Source organism: Choristoneura fumiferana, chromosome 20 (assembly GCF_025370935.1).
Source record: "Choristoneura fumiferana chromosome 20, NRCan_CFum_1, whole genome shotgun sequence".
Classification (NCBI taxonomy): Eukaryota; Metazoa; Arthropoda; class Insecta; order Lepidoptera; family Tortricidae; genus Choristoneura; species Choristoneura fumiferana.
Window position 1 is genome coordinate 8895571 of NC_133491.1, and position 19346 is coordinate 8914916.

The 19346-nt window shown below is 37.5% G+C and overlaps 1 protein-coding gene across 1 annotated transcript; it reads left to right on the forward strand.

Annotated features, from left to right (window-relative positions):
- The first annotated feature begins 15218 nt into the window (after window positions 1-15218).
- Window positions 15219-16073, forward strand: LOC141439009 (uncharacterized). Its single transcript, XM_074103111.1, has 2 exons — window positions 15219-15271; window positions 15348-16073. Exons 1-2 carry the CDS (start codon window positions 15260-15262, stop codon window positions 15963-15965), a joined length of 630 nt encoding a protein of 209 aa, XP_073959212.1. The 5' UTR covers window positions 15219-15259; the 3' UTR covers window positions 15966-16073.
- Window positions 16074-19346: the final 3273 nt, after the last annotated feature.

The following is a 19346-nucleotide window of genomic DNA, read 5'->3' on the forward strand; positions in this document are numbered from 1 at the left end:
CGATAATATATTAAACTAAGATCAAATACAAAGAAACAAAGGAAAGGTACAGATGTAACCTTATAGAAAACCTGTAAGGTAAAGATTAACCTTAGAACAACTTGTATGAAAGAGCGAATTCCTCCTAATAACTACAAGTGCTTCACTTAAAAGGAGCTTAGGGTTCGCATTTGTTAACCTAGTTTAATGTTTGTTTAATTTTTGTTTTTTTTTTTAAATGTAGTGTACGTATTTATGATTTTCCATCATATTTTAAGTAATAGTTACCCATCGTACAGTCAGCAGCAAGAGTGGATTTGCGGTTACGCGTGCTCACAATTATCTACACCGACTCCACTGCCAATGTAATAAGAGAGTGCTTAGCACCACAACAGCTCATCCACTTCTGCTGCTGACTGTATATTTTTCATTTTGACATTTGACACTAAATAATAAAGTTTCTTTTAATGGATATGACAACTTCACTCATTTAATACAATAATTGATTGACACTTCGGGTGCCGGCCGTGCCGTCGTATTCTGATTGAGATTCGACTTGTCCCAATGGAAAACTATTAGCATTACATCTGTATTGCGTAAGCAACTGGGACTCAAGTCGGTGGCTGCACCATATTCCAGAGATGATCAGTAGACGTTTTTCTACGCACACGCACGTGATTGCATTTACCATCTTTTTCTAGCCTTATCCTATCCAGTTTGATAGAAAGAGATAGTGAAAGCGATTTTAATTCCGAATGCGAAAGACAGTAAGGCCTCGGAGTACTTAATCAAGTAAATACTACGAGCTTGGCTTACCAAATCACCTACGGTGATTCTGTTGAGCGTTACAGTTCTGTCGTCGTAGTTTACGTATATAATGATCATATAAAGACATTAAATAAATTTGACTGTAAAAATATGAACTTCCAACTCGTCAAATGTATGTAGGTACAGTCAAGTGCAAAGATATCGACACGGCCAAAGTTCCAAAAATATGTTTGAAAGTTTGACGAGTTTGAAAAGTTTTTATTGATTCAGAAACAGTGTAACATAAAATACAGTGTCAGCGGGCCCCAAACTAGGCTGTGCCTGTATCTTGGGCGCCCTGACGAGTTGGTATTCCAAACAAAAAACGAATTACAGTGTTCTTAATAGGTACAGAGGTAGTTCAGAAGAAACAGAATTAAACCTTCCTAATCAGATACTACTAATGCCACAATATAACATACTGATAAAAATATGTATGTATATGTCGGCGGCCGATCGTAAAATCCGCCAGATCACGAAATTCCTAGGCATATCGTGAAATGCCGCCATTTCATGAATTGGCTAAGGGACATCCGCCATATCGTTCAAATCTCACCGTTTAACGATTTGCCTAGTCACGTTTAGGCAGATCATGAAATTCCTAGGCATATCATGAAGCGCCGCCATGTCATGATTTGGCCAGTTTAGGCAGATCATGAAATTCCTAGGCATATCATGAAACGCCGCCAAATCGGTTCTAGCACTTCGCCGGCCGCTGCCGCGGCACGCTCGCTTCGCTCGCTCGGCTCGTGCGTCGTGATCACAATTAAAACTAACCACTCCTCGCTTCGCTCGTCGTACCTAAATTTTTCTATATAAATAAGTAACAACTAGTGAATACTTTATTTATCAACAAAATACTAACCTCTAAAATACGGGCAGACGTCCATGGTTTTTTCACATTGTGCACAGAATACGTTGATTCACATAAAAAGAACGGAGCTGATGTTCAAAAGCTTCTTTTGCACTTCTATTTTGAATTCAATCACTAGTTTCGGTTTAAAGATCATTTGTTGCGACGCCGACATTTTTCACGCGCTAAACAAACACGACCGGTCAGCTGGTCGCGGCCGCCATTGCATACGCAGCGCCACCAGTAGCCATAAAAGAAACTATTTTACGATGTGCCCGGTATAGAGCTAGGAATATCGACGAATGCGTTGCTCTAATCGATCTGCCGTATTATTTCTCAGGCACATCGTGATATGCCTGGCCAACGTTTAGGCATATCATGAAATGGCGGCGTTTCACGATATGCCTAGGAATTTCGTGATCTGGCGGATTTTACGATCGGCCACCGACATATACACGACCTTAATGTTAACATTAAGGTGCATAAAGTCGGTTATACACATTTTTGTAACTTTGGCCGTGTCGATATCTTAGCACTTGACTGTACCTACCACAAACTACATATAATTCCGAAATAAGGCCATGGTAACATATTTTTGAATGGTATGAACAAATACATATTTTTGCACCTTATTGTACATGTGTGTCTGTGTCTATGTACTGACGTACTTATTATATCTGTTGTTATAGATATGAACAGAGATGTGGGTTATAGAGCGGCTAATACATGTAAATATTTTATTCGTAGCTTAAAACCTTTTATATGCTGTACTAATTGCTGACGAACCACATGTTTGTTAATAAATGATGTTGAAAAGAAAATAAATAATAAGTACTGAAAAATAAAACAGAGCAATAAAGATCAACCTTGTTCTGACAAGGTCCAATTTTTTATTACTTTTGTCAGTCAATTAAAATGTTATTTGGGTGACCACTTTGACGTGGACCTTATGAGGTGCTAAAAGTAGAGTTAGATAAAAAATGCTGTCTACATTATTAACTATTTACATTAACCACCGGTATTAAAATATTACATTACCTTGTCAAAAAGCTAATGTAACCAAGCCAATTATTTAACCAAGTATTAGTAACCTAGATAAGAAAACTAAATAATTAATGTTCGTACCTACACCTACACGCTACCCAGTGATGATTTTTGATTTTGCAAAATATTCGTAGAACAAATAGCGTAAGGTAAACGTACGAGTGATCGTCACTGCCCCAATAGTTGGCATCCTTCATCTTTGTCAGTAGCAAAAAGATGACAGCAGAGTGTCGTCTATTGGGCTTTAGCGTGTCGGGCACTCGGGCGTTTACCTTACCTACTCGTAAATTTCCATTTTACCTTTATATGAATAAAAGTGCTTCAAGGGCTTAATCACGGTTCGCTACGTTCTTTGGGATTTGATAGGAGTAGGGCTTCAAATACCTACCGGTAAAAAATTGGTAACGTTACCCCTGTCAAAAATATTTAACGTTAAATCGTAATTAACGTTAAACAATGTACCGTTACTTTTACAATTTTTACAGGTATAAAAAATTTAACGTTGTAACCTGTTCACATAAAGTTAACGTTACCTAATTTAAAAGTATCGTTAAAAGATAACTTCTCATTTTTACGTTATTGCGGCGTCCCTGATCATCATTCTGCTAAATCAGAACATTTGTTTATGCTATTAAATCTACTCCACAACGATATGTATGTGCTTGTATGTAATTCGTATCAAAAATTAATTAAGAATTGCTATTTTTCTATTGAAGTAATGTTACTTTTTTAACGTTATCATAATTAAATGTGAATTGGGTTACGTTAACAAGCCCTACTATTAGCTACTATGTTAAGAAAAATTACCGTTATCAGTAACGTTAATTGGGTAACGTTACCATAATGTTAATTTATCGAGTAACGTTATAATTATTAACCGGTACAAGGTATTTTTACGATTTTACCGTTACGTATCGTTACTTATAATGTGAATTTGGAAACGTTAACAAGCCCTGGATAGGAGGCCATCAAATCATACAGCTAAGTCACAACACATGTCCAACTAAATAAATTGGGCCAAAAGTGATAAAGTTAAAGGACAACCGGATAGTTCAGTGGTTCTGAAACTGACTACGAACCTTGAGATCCCAGGTTCGATCCCCGGTCGGGACGAATATTTTTATAAAATAGAATACGAATATAATGTTTTCGAGTGTTGGGTGCATAATAATGTATTTAAAATGTATCTCAATCTATTTAAGTGTGTATACCCGTTGCCCATAAAACAAGCTTTGATTACTTTGGAACTACTTAGGTCAAAATTAGTGTCAAGTGTCCCTTGACTGTTATTTATTTAAAATTGCTAACTACACAGCGGCCAAATTATTAATTTAAAAAAAATTGATACCAGGCATTTCGGCTTTTTGTTCACACCCAGAAGTTTAATGTGAAAAAAGGGATGCGGACAACTGAGAATAATCCTTTTTTTTCAATAAAAAAAATAAAAGGCTAAAAATTTGTGCTTCTAGACTTTTCCCAAATGCGGCCCAAATTAAAGGAATGCCCGTCATGTTGCGCAAGAGTTGTGTGAGTCACGCCGATTGATATGCGGCATGCATCGCCCCGCCCCGCCGGTAGCACTTTCCTTGGATAGTTCGCAGAACGCGGCCACTAGAGCACTTTGTTGCTTTCAAGGATACCTCGTGGGTCGTGACTATGCCAGTTCTAGGAATTAGTTTTCAGTCTAGGTGCAGTAGGTACAGATCTAAATTATTGAATTATGTTTTTCATCGTATTTTATTTCACTCGTATTTATCTTGCTTTCTCAATTCAATTAGCTTCAGTAAACTTCAGTAAGCTAGTTGCGAAAGCAAGACAACTACGAACTTTTTCTTAGAAGTGTTCTATCAGAAAACATTTTTAATTTTCATTTAATTTTTATGGAATAATCGAGAAAAACTAACAAAAATGCAACGTTGCCAGCTCAGCAGGAATAAGCGCTCTTAATTACCGACATCAAACCTACTTATTAAAATCTACATTTCAGCAATATTTTACATTCCGTTTATACATATTTTTTGCAATTTCAACAAAAATTGCAGCACACGATTTTTGTAACAATTAACAGGCATTTATTTTGTTAGTTTTTTTTTATCGTAGCGTTTTATGAACTACGCACTTAGAAGGAACATTTCGATACACCAATATTTAAATTATATGCCTAAGTTTGGTTCCCAGCATGGAGAAACTAACCAAGAGAGTGGTTATACGGGTTATTCAATCCCGCAGCACATGTTACACCCATACTGTACTTTTTTCTTTTGTCCACTACATGGAAAAAACTAAATTTATTTAATTATAAGAAATAGCTAAATAATTACTTACTACTACATATATTTTTAAATAAACTATAGCTATTTTTATTCATTTTGTTACGCAAAATTAAATATTTACCATCAATATCGATCATAGCATATGCTTATCTAACGCAAATGTCCTGCTAGGCCGTGGTCCGTTATTGTTGCCTAATCACGGCGATTTTTTTATCAAACAAATTATACCGGGTGTGGCCTGTAATATGAGCAAATAATTAAAACATAGATCATACTCCTCAAACAAAACAACATTAGTTCAGCGACTTTGAAATTATTTTATTTTTTTATTTTTTATTACACTTTTAAGTTTATTCGAAGAAGCAATGTAAAGCAAAATGCTTGATGTTTGTAGCGTGACAGGCGACGTCAATTGTGTTCTAGGATGGCGTACATTGATAGCAGTATTTAATTTGTATGAAAAAAGGAAAATTCAAAGACTCCACTAATTTTAAAAGTCGCTGAACTAATGTTATTCTGTTTGACGAGGACGACCTACCTATATTTTAATTTTTTGCTCGTATTAAAGGCCACACCCGATATGCTATTTTAACTCTCTATGGGTTACTTCCTCTGTGGTTCTTAACTACGAGGTCAAAGTTTTTGTTTTAACTTCAATCTTCAATCAAGTTCTGCGAAAAGCAGGCAATAAAGTGAATAATTGATAATTAGCCGTTGACCTTACGCTCTCGGCTCCGCATCAAACTTCCGCACGATTTATCTACGCATCATCGCGTGCGTATTAAATAGCTGACTGAACAATATGAAAGTTTTTTTTTGTAAGCAAAAAATAAACGTGCTACCGTCACTATCATGCAAGCCGCATACAACAAATCGTCGTTTTACTATAATACAGTTGCATACAGGCCTAATTACTTCGATAGGCATACTGAAGTTGAATACGGGTCTCATAAGTCTTGAGACCAAAAATCATTATCATCATCATCATCCCAGCCAATATAAGACCGACTGCACAGCACAGGCCTCCTCTCGTTGTCCCCAGTGCGGATTGGGAACTTGACACTATTAAACTGTTCGCAGATTTTACAGGTATCCTTACGATGTTTTCCTTCACCCTGCTCGTAATAAATTTCAAATGTATTATGAATTTCGATAAACTCAGACCAGACATCATTTCCGTATAACCCCGCTGAAGCTCATCTACCTACCAATCTATCTACTACCTTTCAATTCAAAAGAAGAGCTTTAAGTACTGTGTCTCTTGCCATCGACCTTTTTAGACAAAAATATTTGCCGGCTACGGTCACACACCGAAAGAGCACTCTTATTACGAATGCCGCTGTCAGTTGATCTATAGTATACAGAAAGACATCATCATCATCGCTTGGATTACGGGTACAGCCTGCGGAAGTCCTTGACACCGTCAAATATTTTTTGTCCTAACGTAAAGTTCCCTATGCGCACTGAGCCCGGGTGGGAACTACCGCCAAAACCTTCTCTTTCCGAAAGGAGGCCTGAGGGGCTACTACGAAATTCGAAAACCGAAGTTCGTATCGTACCGTCCCTGACGCTAATTAAAAATACGAGTTTCGAATTTCGGAGTAGGACCTCAGCAGGGCTACTATGAAACTCGAAACTCGAAGTTCGTGTCGTGCGGTCCCTCTGACACTTATACTATTTTTCCAGTTTCGAGTTTCGTAGTAGCCCTGCTGTACCCTGCAGTCGGACGTAGTAGAATAGACGTAAGTAAAGTTTGCACAAGTGATTGCTACGTATAAATTCTCCCTTACTTTTAAAATCAGTAGAGACGGATTATGCATAGGTACTTTAACATTACCTCTGCCTACCCATGATAAGTAATTAACCATAAATCCTTCGGTTACGTCTTGTTTAGACATTAATTATTAGAGGTCTCGACGGCCATGATCCACACGATTATGGGCCCGCGTCGAAGGTCTGATAACATGTAACAAAGTAGCCGGACGGGTGTGGCGCACCGCCGCGGGCTGGTGACAGACCCGTCGCATGTCATGTGCAGCCGGATTTGACCACACGTGGGCTGATCTCTACCTGATACTGATACGTGTTAGTTTCAGAAATATGGGATTTGGTTGAGTGAAGCGTATAGTACTCGTTTCTTATACCCCTTTAATTTATTGAGGATGATTTTGGTTCTTTTGACCCCATCATAGAAGTAGAACGTCCACTGTTGGACATAGTCTTTCCCATAGAGTTCCAGTTACATCGGTTGGAAGTGACCTGCATCCAGCGTTAACCTGCGGCTTTAACCAGGTCATCAGTCTATTTTGTTGGTGGACGTCCTACGTTGAGCTTTGCCGTTACCTTCACCCTTTTCCCCTCTTGTGTAAAATTTTCCCTAGGTTTCCAGCAAACTAGGCAACTTATTAATTTTGTGTATGACAAAGTCGAGATGGACGGATGACCTGGTTAAGGCCGCTTCCAACCAAAGCAACTGAAAGTCTATGGGGGAGGCCTATGTCCAACAGTGGACATGCTACGGCTGATATGATCATGATGATGAACGTTTTGTTCCATTGTGAAGAGATAAGCTTTAAGTTTTTTGGCCATGCTTAAGCCCGATTAATAACTGTCTAAGCGCAGGTTACACGACGTGTTATCGGCCGCATCGCGCCGGCCGCTGTGGGCGATATCGGATAACTGTTAATGTCAAGGTGAGCCATTGTTTCAGCATAAGTTCATAACTCAAGCAATTCAATCTTCGCTTGTCTATAATGACGTGCGCTCATAAAATGTTTATTGTTTTCCGAATTATGAATAGCCAAATAGCCACACAATAAACAATGCGTTGTAAGTTAATTATGTTACCAAGTATAATTATTAGATTCCTTTTTTTCGTGTTCAACGTGTCTATGAGATAGCAATGCCAGCTGGCATGGCACATTTTTTGTCGCTTTTAGAACTTTCAATCATCATGGGTCAGTTTCAGTTCAGGCAGCATGTTAATTGTCAAATAGTAGATTGTACAACAAGAGCATAAAACGAGCTATTTTACCCAAGTCGTTCATATAGCCACCCGAGCCGGTATGGCGAGGGTGGATAGACACGTCGAGGGGAAAATGGGTTTAATGCTCGAGTTTTACACTCTGCTTTTCACTTCGATGGCGAGGAAACGAAATTAGCAACAGTGGGTCAATTGTTCACTTACTATGTACCTTTTATTTTACATGAATTACTATATAATTATATTTTTTTAGTTTTATTGATTTATTTTGATTGATTTGATTGATTTTTAATTTTATACAAATTAAAAATTATGAAAAAAAATATATATAAACTTCTTTGTTTGTGGCTGTTGACACCTGATTACCTTGGTTAAGACCAAGCTACCTAGCCTAAGGTATAAAATATACCTAAACTTGGAATATTCCGTACAAAATACGAAATCCTTAGAAAAGTATTACTTAATTTTTTCGTAATGGCTACGGAACCCTATTTCGGGCGTGTCTGACACGCTCTTGGCCGGTTTTTATATCTGCACGGATGGGTTGACACACTCTTGCGCGAACTAGATTATTCTTATTTTTTTACATAAAACTGACCCGGGATTGACCCCTATCTCACCTGATGAAAAATGCAGATGAGGCCAAAGGTGTATCTCATTGGTTCAGTAACAGCTTGTTCACTCTAGCCTTGAGGAGCGCCAGGCTGTATTTATCCGAAAATGTAGGCAATGGGAGCGAATTCCATTCTTTAGAAGTTCGCATTCTGCACTGCGGGAACCGTGCATTTTTCCGGGATAAAAAGTAGCCTGCGCTCTCTGGCCCGTATACTATCTCTATGCCAAAAGTCACGTTGATCCGTCGCTCCGTTTCGACGTGAAAGACGGACAAATATACAAACACACACACTTTCGCATTTATAATGTTAAATCCATATCCCTTAATTTGTATACCGGGTGTGGCCTGTAATACGACCAAAAAATTAAAACATAGCGACTTTTAAAAATAAGTGAGGCTTCGAATTTTCCTTTTTTCATACAAATTAAATATTGCTATCATGTACGCCATCCTAAAACACAACTGACGTCGCTTGTCACGCTACAAACATCAAGCATTTGGCTTTACATTGCTTCTTCAAATAAACTTAAAAGTTTAATAAAAATTAAATAACTAATTATTTTTAAAAGTCGCTGAACTAATGATGTTCAGTTTGAGGAGAATAATTTATGTTTTAATTATTTAAATAAAATAAATTAAATTATTTAATTATTTGCTCATATTACAGGCCACATCCGGTATTTAATCCATATCCATAATATTGATTAAATATACAAATTTTATTATGAAAGATGAAACATAGCAAAAATTAAGTACAATAAAATAAAATAAAAAATAATATAATATAATATAATATAATATAATATAATATAATATAATATAATATAATATAATATAATATAATATAATATAATATAATATAATATAATATAATATAATATAATATAATATAATATAATATAATATAATATCATGGGACACTTGACACCAATTTACCTAAATTAAAAGTTATAAAATTATCCGATTTCCAAACGTGATGCCTAAACAATATTTAGCAACTTAATTGAAATACTAGGTTTTTATAAAAAATCACATGGCGTTGTAGGTTTTATTACCGTTACACAAAAACCCCGCCTAAATGTCATGCAAGTTTTGGGGCTTTATAACGATCCCGTAGGAAGATTGGAATAAAAAGTAACCTGTGTGTTATTTCAGACATCCAGCTATCTACATACCAAATTTCATCCAAATCCGTCCAGCATTTTCAGCGCGACGGACTAAGAAAAACACGTGCGCGCGTATATTGATAGAATTAAGCAGTTGTAAGTGTTGTAACATCAGTAAATATCCAATGTTAGAATCAGACAGGACATTGTAGCAAGTTCTTAATCAGAAAGACATCAACGCGTTCTAATGACTTTATGTTAAACTTTAAACAAAACTTACTTCTTAAGTATTTAAACTCTTCGCCAATCAAATGTTAGTCATAATGATGGTATAATCAACTATGATTTAGGTAGTCTCTAACCTAAAATTCTATAAAAACGCTGTAAATGTCCATCAATTTCCGAGAAAATTGCACTTTATTAAATACCAAATATGTTTAAGAGTTTCGGTCATAAAATCAATTAAAATTCTTAGAATGAAATTCAAACTTTATGCAATATGATACGTACCCCTAGCGGTGCGCTCGAGTGTAAGTACCCTTTACGTGGCCATGCACTGAATTTCGAAGAATCAAGAACAATTCGGACAATGCACACAACCGCATAATTTACGCGAGGTAATGTCAGGGCAATTTACACATTCGTGAACTTTATACAAGGTGCGTCGCAGTTTTGGTGTGCTCTGCGCCTTGTAGGTGGTCACATAATTGGGGTCGAAATTACTGTGGCTTAAGGCATAATGCCTAATGTTGTGATACAGATATCATCTCGGTCCAAGTCTCTGGTCTTGGGTTTTTGATTATTTTTTGTGCTCGTTCATTTTGTGTTGATTAAACTAAAATAAAAAGTGTAAAGAATAACTAAAGATGTACCTACATATATATGTATATATTTATGATACACATGCTCGACTGTTAAAAAAAATACTAAATAAAAAAATTGCAATGTTATTATGACAAAAACTAATTGTGTACCTACAAAACTCTGAGCTTACTTACACGATTGTTTATTACTATACGGTTAACAGTCCTTTTCCACGGCTCCATATCAATTAGTAGTTATCGTTTGCAACTGATACGGATCTAATAAAATATCAGCGAGCTTTCCTCGGGGCACGATCGAGGCGTTCGTTTGCGCAACTAAAGCGCGAGCGGTAAAATGCCGTCGAGACACATGACACTTATTTGCCGTCATCATCATGAGGCAGAGGTAAACGAGAAGTTGCCACCTGCATCCACCGATTGCCCGCATTGTCGCAATGTCGTCGGTCCACGTCTTTTGGTTCATAGTCGCCACTCGGGACCATTTGTCTTCCAGCCGTTGCGAGTTCCTTATTGATGTATATTAAATTAATTGTTAAAATTAATTAATGATTGTTATTAATTCATTGTTTAATTTAATATATTAATTAATTATTTTATTTCATGTAAGTATCATATTTTAAGTTTAGGATAGGTAGTGTTATTATAATTGTACATATAATATGATTCATTAAATACACGTTCATTTAAAAATATTAATTATTTACTAAGGTTAGAGTCTAACCGTTAGACGTTACGGAAACTCAAGAACTTAAGGGAAAGTTAACCGTGCGTCTTAAAACTACAAATACACATTCCTTTTTTCTTTGTGTAGCTTGGAAAAAATCGTTTCAATATTGCTTTAAAACGCTGCCGTATTGTGTTTTGTTTACCCTGTATATCTTTTTATTATATATTTTCCTTTGTAGCTCGTTATGTGATGTCCAATAAGGATCATTGTTACGTAAAAGTGAAAGAAAAAAAAGGAAGAGGTTTTCGAGTAATCACGTTAGGCTCATTTTTTGGCGGAATAAAATGTATTCTTTAAGTTATGTATAGCTACAAAACAGTATTGTGACTGACTGACAGACAGAAAACCCACATATCTCTCTCTCGAATGTCAGTGAAGCGCACTAAGAAAAGTTTCGGAATTTCCAACTAGGCTACTTCATTCTACTACTTATATAAGCTACTCGTAGTATTTAATATTTTTGACGTTATATCGGTGATCAATGTACTAGTAAAGTTACTAGTACACTTTTGCTTTGTGTCGCCTTCGTGTGCGCCCACGCAGCGTTCCAACGCTCAGTACCTCGAGCGTTGGAACTAACCTACATAGCAACCAATTTGATTCCTAGGCCACTGTAATACAGTATACCTTGTCATTAGGACATTTACGTCATTTGATAAGCATTTTTAGGCATACATACTATGATTAGGTTCCATGGCGGCCCAAGGATCAAATTGATTACCTGTACAAGCGAGGACAACGTTTTCAGCGCCTGCATGCTTTGAAGATAGAAGGAGCATAAAATAAAGTATAACTAAAAGAATGACTAATAATTTTGACTCTCTAATTTTAAACTGATAATATTAGACGTATGTATGTTTTACATGCTCTTTACATAATTGAGAATTGTTGCTTAAATGGAAATCTTGAGTGGCTCGTTACTGATCGTAATTTGGCTGTGTACCTGCTAATCGGGTTTATTAATGGCATTGTTTGTGTACTACGAATATGTATTACTCCGCTAAAAATAACATTCCTGCGGGGTGACTGTAACTGTGAAGTTAAAACACCTTTTGATGTGCACTACAGTACATTTGTCGGTACAATGGGCTAGGGAAATAAAAAGTGTGGTCTGCTCGTCATTATGAATATCATTTAAACAGTTTTGGCTGGGCTCATTGTTTAAGCCTTGCTCTATGCCCTAATGCACCCACGTCATGCATTGCAGGCACAGCTGCAATTTACGCGCATTGTCCGTACGTGATAGCGGCACGGGCACTGATCCATTGCACAGAGATTGCGCAGTATTCTGTTTCATTAGTTTACTTTGACATTTAGAGACTATAATATACACATCTCTGAATTATTTAGATTAGGTTTTTTTTTATTAACTCAGGGACTTTATACATCCCCTTGCTGTATTTAAGGCTGTATATTGTTAAGCTTATTGATTTTAAACTTGTATATTTTTAGTTTAATTTCTAGTCACAGGCTCGCGACGTCGAAGTTCCCAAGACGATCCCATAGAGCTTATGGGAACGGAAGCAATACCATGTCCTCGATACCGCTCTGTTTTCAGAGCATGACATGAATGCGAGTGAGCTAACTTTGGGGGCGGCAGACGTGAGCTTGCCTTCGGAATCCAAAAGCTTAATGGTTACTTGACCTGAAATGTATATTTCAGAATTATTATTATTATATTTTTTTATTTATGACGGTGGAAGCATTCTACACTTCCACTGAACGTAGATATAGTTAGTGTTTAGTTTTGTAACTAAGGGACCCCATACATCCCTGTATTATTATTATTTTGGTTTTTTTTAGCTGACTGTACTTTTTCTTCACAATTATTTAATTTAATAAATTTATTTCATAACAGAAAAGCATTTTGTATTTTTTCTTCAATTGTATACTGTAGTTTTTAAGTAGGTATTTTATTTGTAATTATTTTATTTTGGAAAAAAATGACTTTCTGCCAAGTTGCTTGCGGCGCATTCTTCTTGGCAATGATGGTCTTTCCGAAAGCTCTGGTAGTTTAAAAAATTACGTGTAAAAGTGCCCATTGCGGCCTATTTACTGAATAAATGATTTGAATTTTCAATTTGAATTTGAATTTCTTGATAGTTTAATAAGAAATGTGTCCACCTAATTCTGTAAAAAGTTTAAGCCGATTTAAACACAGAATACTAACTTATTTTCCATTTTATCTACAGATACTTATCACATCGGACGACAAGCTTCAAGTTTTGGCTGACATCGAGTTTGTAGCAAGTGGTCTATTTAAGATCCAAATTAAAGAGGATAATAATATAATAACTTGAATTATTCATTATATTTTTTATCACCATTATTTCAATTCAATAACCTCAAGTTTTATTAAAAAATACTGATATTTGAAAATTTATAACAATGCCAAATTAAATTAATTAAATTAGACAATATGAGACCGACGGATACGAATCACTGTATCACGTTTAAACATAATATTTGACCCAAGTTATATAAACATTAGTAAACAGAAATAAACTATAAACAGAAGTAAACTATAAACTTCCGTAGGTAAACTTACGGCAGCAAACTAAGTGAACTTAAAGGCAATTGACCAAACCGTCTCATTCAATTCCGAGACGGATAGTTTAATGTATGCTAAAAGAGATCCACTGAACTTTGCAGCAACCTACTGAACCGAGTGAACGCAATGACCTGGCCCTATGGTTCTGGGTCGTCGTCGAGAGCCTTAGCTGGTATTTCAATCCTAGTAATGTACACCTCGCAAACAAATGGCGATAGGTACAGTCAAGTGTAAAAATATGAACTTATTCAAAGTTTCAAAAATAAGTACCACAGACTCTTATTCCGACGCAATAAGGCCGTACTAACATATTTTTGAGTGGTTCGAATAGATACTTATTTTTGCACTTGACTGTAAAGTCAACTGCATTAACATTTGCCACAGCAGAGCGTGCAAAAATATCTGACACGTTTTAATGGCCCTAGAAATGGAGTCGTATCAGATATTAACGCAAGCTTTGTTGTGTCAGATATTAGTTCTGTAGAGTTCTGTTGACTAATGCATACTAATGTGTCAGATATTTATTAGTATTGTTGTTGTAGAGGTGGCCCAACACTAAGCCTATGAGTCTTGTTAAGGAAACCAAGCTAATCACTCTCTGTAACCAGAAGACGAGTGCAAAGGGATTTTAAATTTAAAGGATGAATTCTTTGTGTCCGTGATGAAAGTTAGTGTGGTACCATCTGCAAGCTTCACTAAGTACATATGTAATAAGCAAAATAAGTTACCAATTCCAATGGAATCACTACTTTCATATAAATACATCTCTCTATCGTATTAACAAATGAAGAAAAAATACAAATGCCTGATGAAATGAAACTAAGATTTGCATCAGGAGATTCAGTAATTGATTCAGTGAACACAAAGATATAAGACAAACCGAAAAAATAATTTAGCAAGGACGCGAATCTATCTAAGTTAAATGTATTAGACTTAAATCAACTGAAACAAAAAAGTCGGATAAACAGCAGCGCTAAATGAAATATGCCTACTACGAAAATATTTTAACACTACGTCGTATAGCTACAGACGAAAGGTGTTATTTAATGAAAATTATAAACTCCCTATCCTATATGTATATGTATACGTCCCACTACTCAGCACAGGACACCTCTCACGATAATTAAGAGAGCTAAATAAATTAGTGTGTAGGTATTCCTAATAGGTGACTTGAAAAATAAAATAAATTAAAAGATGTCTGAGTCCTTATCATTCTCATTAATTATTGAACGCCCGTTGTATTGTGAAAATGACCTACAAATAAGTACGATTAGAGATCTAAACATTATTCCTATATCACAAACCGGAACTTGCAGTCTTAATTATAGGGACAGCGTTGATTGTGCGGGATCCCACAGCGCCCCCGGGCTCGAGTTCAGGGTCGCGCGGCGTCAGCGCGGCTCGAGTGAAAGGGTGCGCCCCCGCCGCCTGTATAAAAGCTCCTAACACTTCTCATCAAGCATCATTCAACACACTCGATCAACACACACTACACAATGGCATTCAAGGTACGCCAGAGCTGCAGTGATGTAGAAGCTGAGGCGTGTGTCGTGATGGTCTAATTAATATTTTTTTTGTTTCCAGTTTGTGGTACTCGCTTGCTTGGTAGCGGCCGCTAGCGCCGGCGTGGTGCCAGCCGCCCCAGTGTCGTACGCCGCCGCGCCCGCCTACCACTCCGCGCCCGTGGCCTACGATTCCGCGCCCGCCTACCACTCCGCGCCAGTGGCCTACTCGGCGCCCGCCCTCCACTCCGCTCCCGTCGCGTACGCCGCGCCCGTCGCCAAGGTGGCCGTCGAGGAGTACGCACACCCGCAGTACAGCTACGCCTACGACGTGCAGGACGGGCTCACCGGCGACTCCAAGTCGCAGCACGAGACGCGCGACGGCGACGTCGTGCGCGGCTCCTACTCCGTCGTGGACCCCGACGGCACCAAGCGCACCGTGGAATACAGCGCCGACGACCAAAACGGCTTCAACGCGGTCGTGCACCGCGAGCCGCTGGCCGTGAAGGTGGCCGCGCCCGTGGTCTCTAAAGTGGTCGCGCCCGTAGCCTACCAGGCCGCGCCCGTGGCCTACCACGCCGCCGCCCCCGTCGTGCACGCCGCGCCCGTCGCCAAGCTCGCGGCGCCCGTCGCCTACCACTCCGCCCCCGTCTACCACACCGCTCCCGCCGCCTACTCCGCTCCCCTGTACCACCACTAAGAATGCCAAAGCTTAGGAATATACTAAGCATGAAGTAACTACTTAATATTACCTTAAAGTGTGATATGTGATACTGCCATAGGAAATTAATTAAATTATTATTTTCTATTTACGCAAAATTTTATTTCCAATCCAATGTAGTGTCAAGGGACACACACTCATCAATTTTGGCTCTAAAATGCTAGATTGATACGTGACTAACATTACATTCGTCAACTCTGCCACCCCGTTACTTGTTGGTACCTTGACAATACAGAATATAGTAAATTATCATAGTATCCATGCTACTGTACTAGGTACTTAACTATAAAACATGTTCTACGTATACCTACTTACCTAACCTATACCTAAGTCAAACCGGCTGAACTTATTCCGCGGTTAAATCCAGAGCCTGACAAGACCATCGATAAGACCATCCATTATTTGCTCTGGAAACCAAAATAAATAAATAAATAATTAATAAGATACGGATGATACCTAATCGGAAGCATCCAATCCAATACTAACATTGACATCTACTTTGTATGTGCCTCTATGTATGTGCGTGCATAGATGTCAATGAATACTAACGAACCTAGGTACAATTTAGATTTAGTATCTAATCATAAAAAATATTTATTATTATAATTTCGAGAGACGTGAGTCCTCTAAAAAGTCTAAAATATTTAAATACCTTCCAACACCCTGGATCTGTGTTCATATCCATCAATTGCTTTTCGGTAGGTATCTCTACCACGCAATGCTCCCAAAATGATACGACGGCGCGTCTGTTTATGAATAATTTAGATTAATTTTCACTATCAGTAACGCGGTGTGTGTGTGTGTGACATCGTTTCCAATTGCGAAACAAAATAAAGTGCATCGGCGCCGGCGCTGGCTGGGCGCCGGGTCGTGGGAACACGGGAAATATCAAGGTTGCATGAACCTGCTTGTTAGCTTAACGCATCAATGGGCTACATTTAATTATAATTATAACGATTGTAAGATCAGCATTTACATTAAGCTCTTGAAAAATGTTACAGACTTTGTAATCGGTGATCTCACAACCTCTTTTTGTCATCCTAGCCTAGTGGCTCCGAGCCTTTTTGATGATGGAGCACTATTTCAAAACTAAATATTTGCCGGAGCCCTAAAATAGTCAAAAACAACTAATTTAATGGAAAGTTGTACTCGGCAACCTTATGGTGGACCATACTCGCGTTACTTATTTTAACTATTTCCAGTCTTTTTACGGAACCCTCGCAGAATCTTCATGGAGCCCCAGGGCTGCGCGGAGCACACTTCGAGAATGGCTGTCCTAGCCTATATACGACCCACCACTGGGCACAGGTCCCCTCTCAGAAAGAACGCTTGGGCCGTAGCTCCCACGCGGGCCCAGTACAGATAGAGAACTTCACACGCACCAAAGAATAGCTTCGCAAGTTTATGCCTGCAAAAAGGAAAATATCCTCACGATATTTTCCTTCACCGTAAAGCTCGAATTTCGAATGTAGATAATTTCGCACATCAATACTCGTATCAAAAAACTCAAAGATGCGAACCTCTATTTAAGAGGGCACAAGTTAAAACCACTAAGCCACCCAGGGCTATCACTATCACGATTAATAATCTCATATATTAATAATAAATAATAATAATAGGTAATAATCATCATTTATTCAAATATAAAGTGTACAAACACAAGAGGACAATGACGTTTCTGTCAACACGAAGTTAAACAATTTGCAAAAATTAAGTACCTAGTTATAACTCTGATCCAAACTAAGCAAAAGCCTCTATCTTGGAGTATTAAGTATATATAAATTATAACTTATGTTTTCTATTATGATTTGCATACCTTAATGTTAAAGTGATGATTAACAAGTTCTTACTTATACATAGGTATGTACCATGCTAAAGCTGAATATCAAAAGGATAGGTGGAGCTAGCTATGATCTTGGCAAATAAAAGTCAAGACTACCTCCAAACTACAATTTTAGAGGATATAATTACTTCTACATTATTCATTCATACTTTTATGTTTTTGGTTTTACAAATCAGATTGCATTCACATTTGAAGTCAGTTCAAGTTTCTGAACCCATCCAGCGACCGTAGATGATTGAGCTAATTAGTCTAAGGCAGCCATACTAGAACGTGAAAGAAATGAATGTTAAGAGCGCACTACATGTATATGTTTATGTTATGTTTCAATTATGTTACCTATGTACCTACAAGGACCATATATGGTCCTTGCCTATGTATAAATAAATATTGGTAACCCTACGTTAATTCAATAGCAATGCTTTCAGCAAGAGCGTTATTTTTTTACATATAGGATCTTACAAACATAATTAAAGGAATATAACCTTCGGGAAACACTAGTTTTCCCTAAGTTTTCCTCCTGGTTATTAAACAGAATTATTTGAAACGAGTAATATTTACCTCAACGTTTCGACCACATAGTGGCCGTGGTCTGAGTAGACTGAAATGATGATGTGGTAAATGTTACTCGTATGTTTCGCGTGATAAGTCCCGCTTATAATATTTAACTATGACTGAAAATCACTAAGGGGCTGTTTCACCACCCATTGATTAGCGTTAACCGACGGTTAAATGTGATGCCGTCTCCGTCTATTCGAACAAAACAAATAAAGACGGCATCACACCTAACCGCCAGTTAACACTAATCAATGGATGGTGAAACAGCCCCTAAAGCTTAAGCATTATAAGCTTATTATAATTAACTTGCCTGGTGGTAAACGTAATTTGAATTTGAATTGAAATTGTTTTGGAAACGTAAATGGAATTTACTATCTTTTTTATTTAGTACCTACCATGTACCTACCTACATTAATTTAGTTACTGGTCGAATACTTATTTGTATTTGAGGTGTATGTACCTAGTTTTGTAAAAAACAACATAATGTACACGCGAATTATATCGTAAGTTTTGTGGTTTTAACCATGTTTTAACCAGGAAAGGTATATTCCTGCATGTGATTTAAAAACAATATCCAAGCACTTTTTTGTATTTGTAATGGCAATATACGAGTTCGGATAGAACATAGAACCTTAGAGCAACGCGGGCTTTCTGCCGGAAGGGAGTAGCCTTAGCGGTAGATTACCTTTAAAATAGTTCTGGCGTTTGTTGCGGGGGGAAATGTGCACACAAGTGCAGTTCCGCACACTTACATGCAAAAACAAAACTGCCAACTGACTGTAATGACGACGTTAACACATAAATAATCCAACAATACACTAATACTAAATTTCGTGTACAGATGACTCAAAACTCACACATTGACAGTAATATCACTAAGTTGTTCATTCATCGGCGAAAAGTCTGATTTATCGCTTGATCGATCCGAAATTTGTACGGAAGCGGACTCGCTGTTGGTAAAC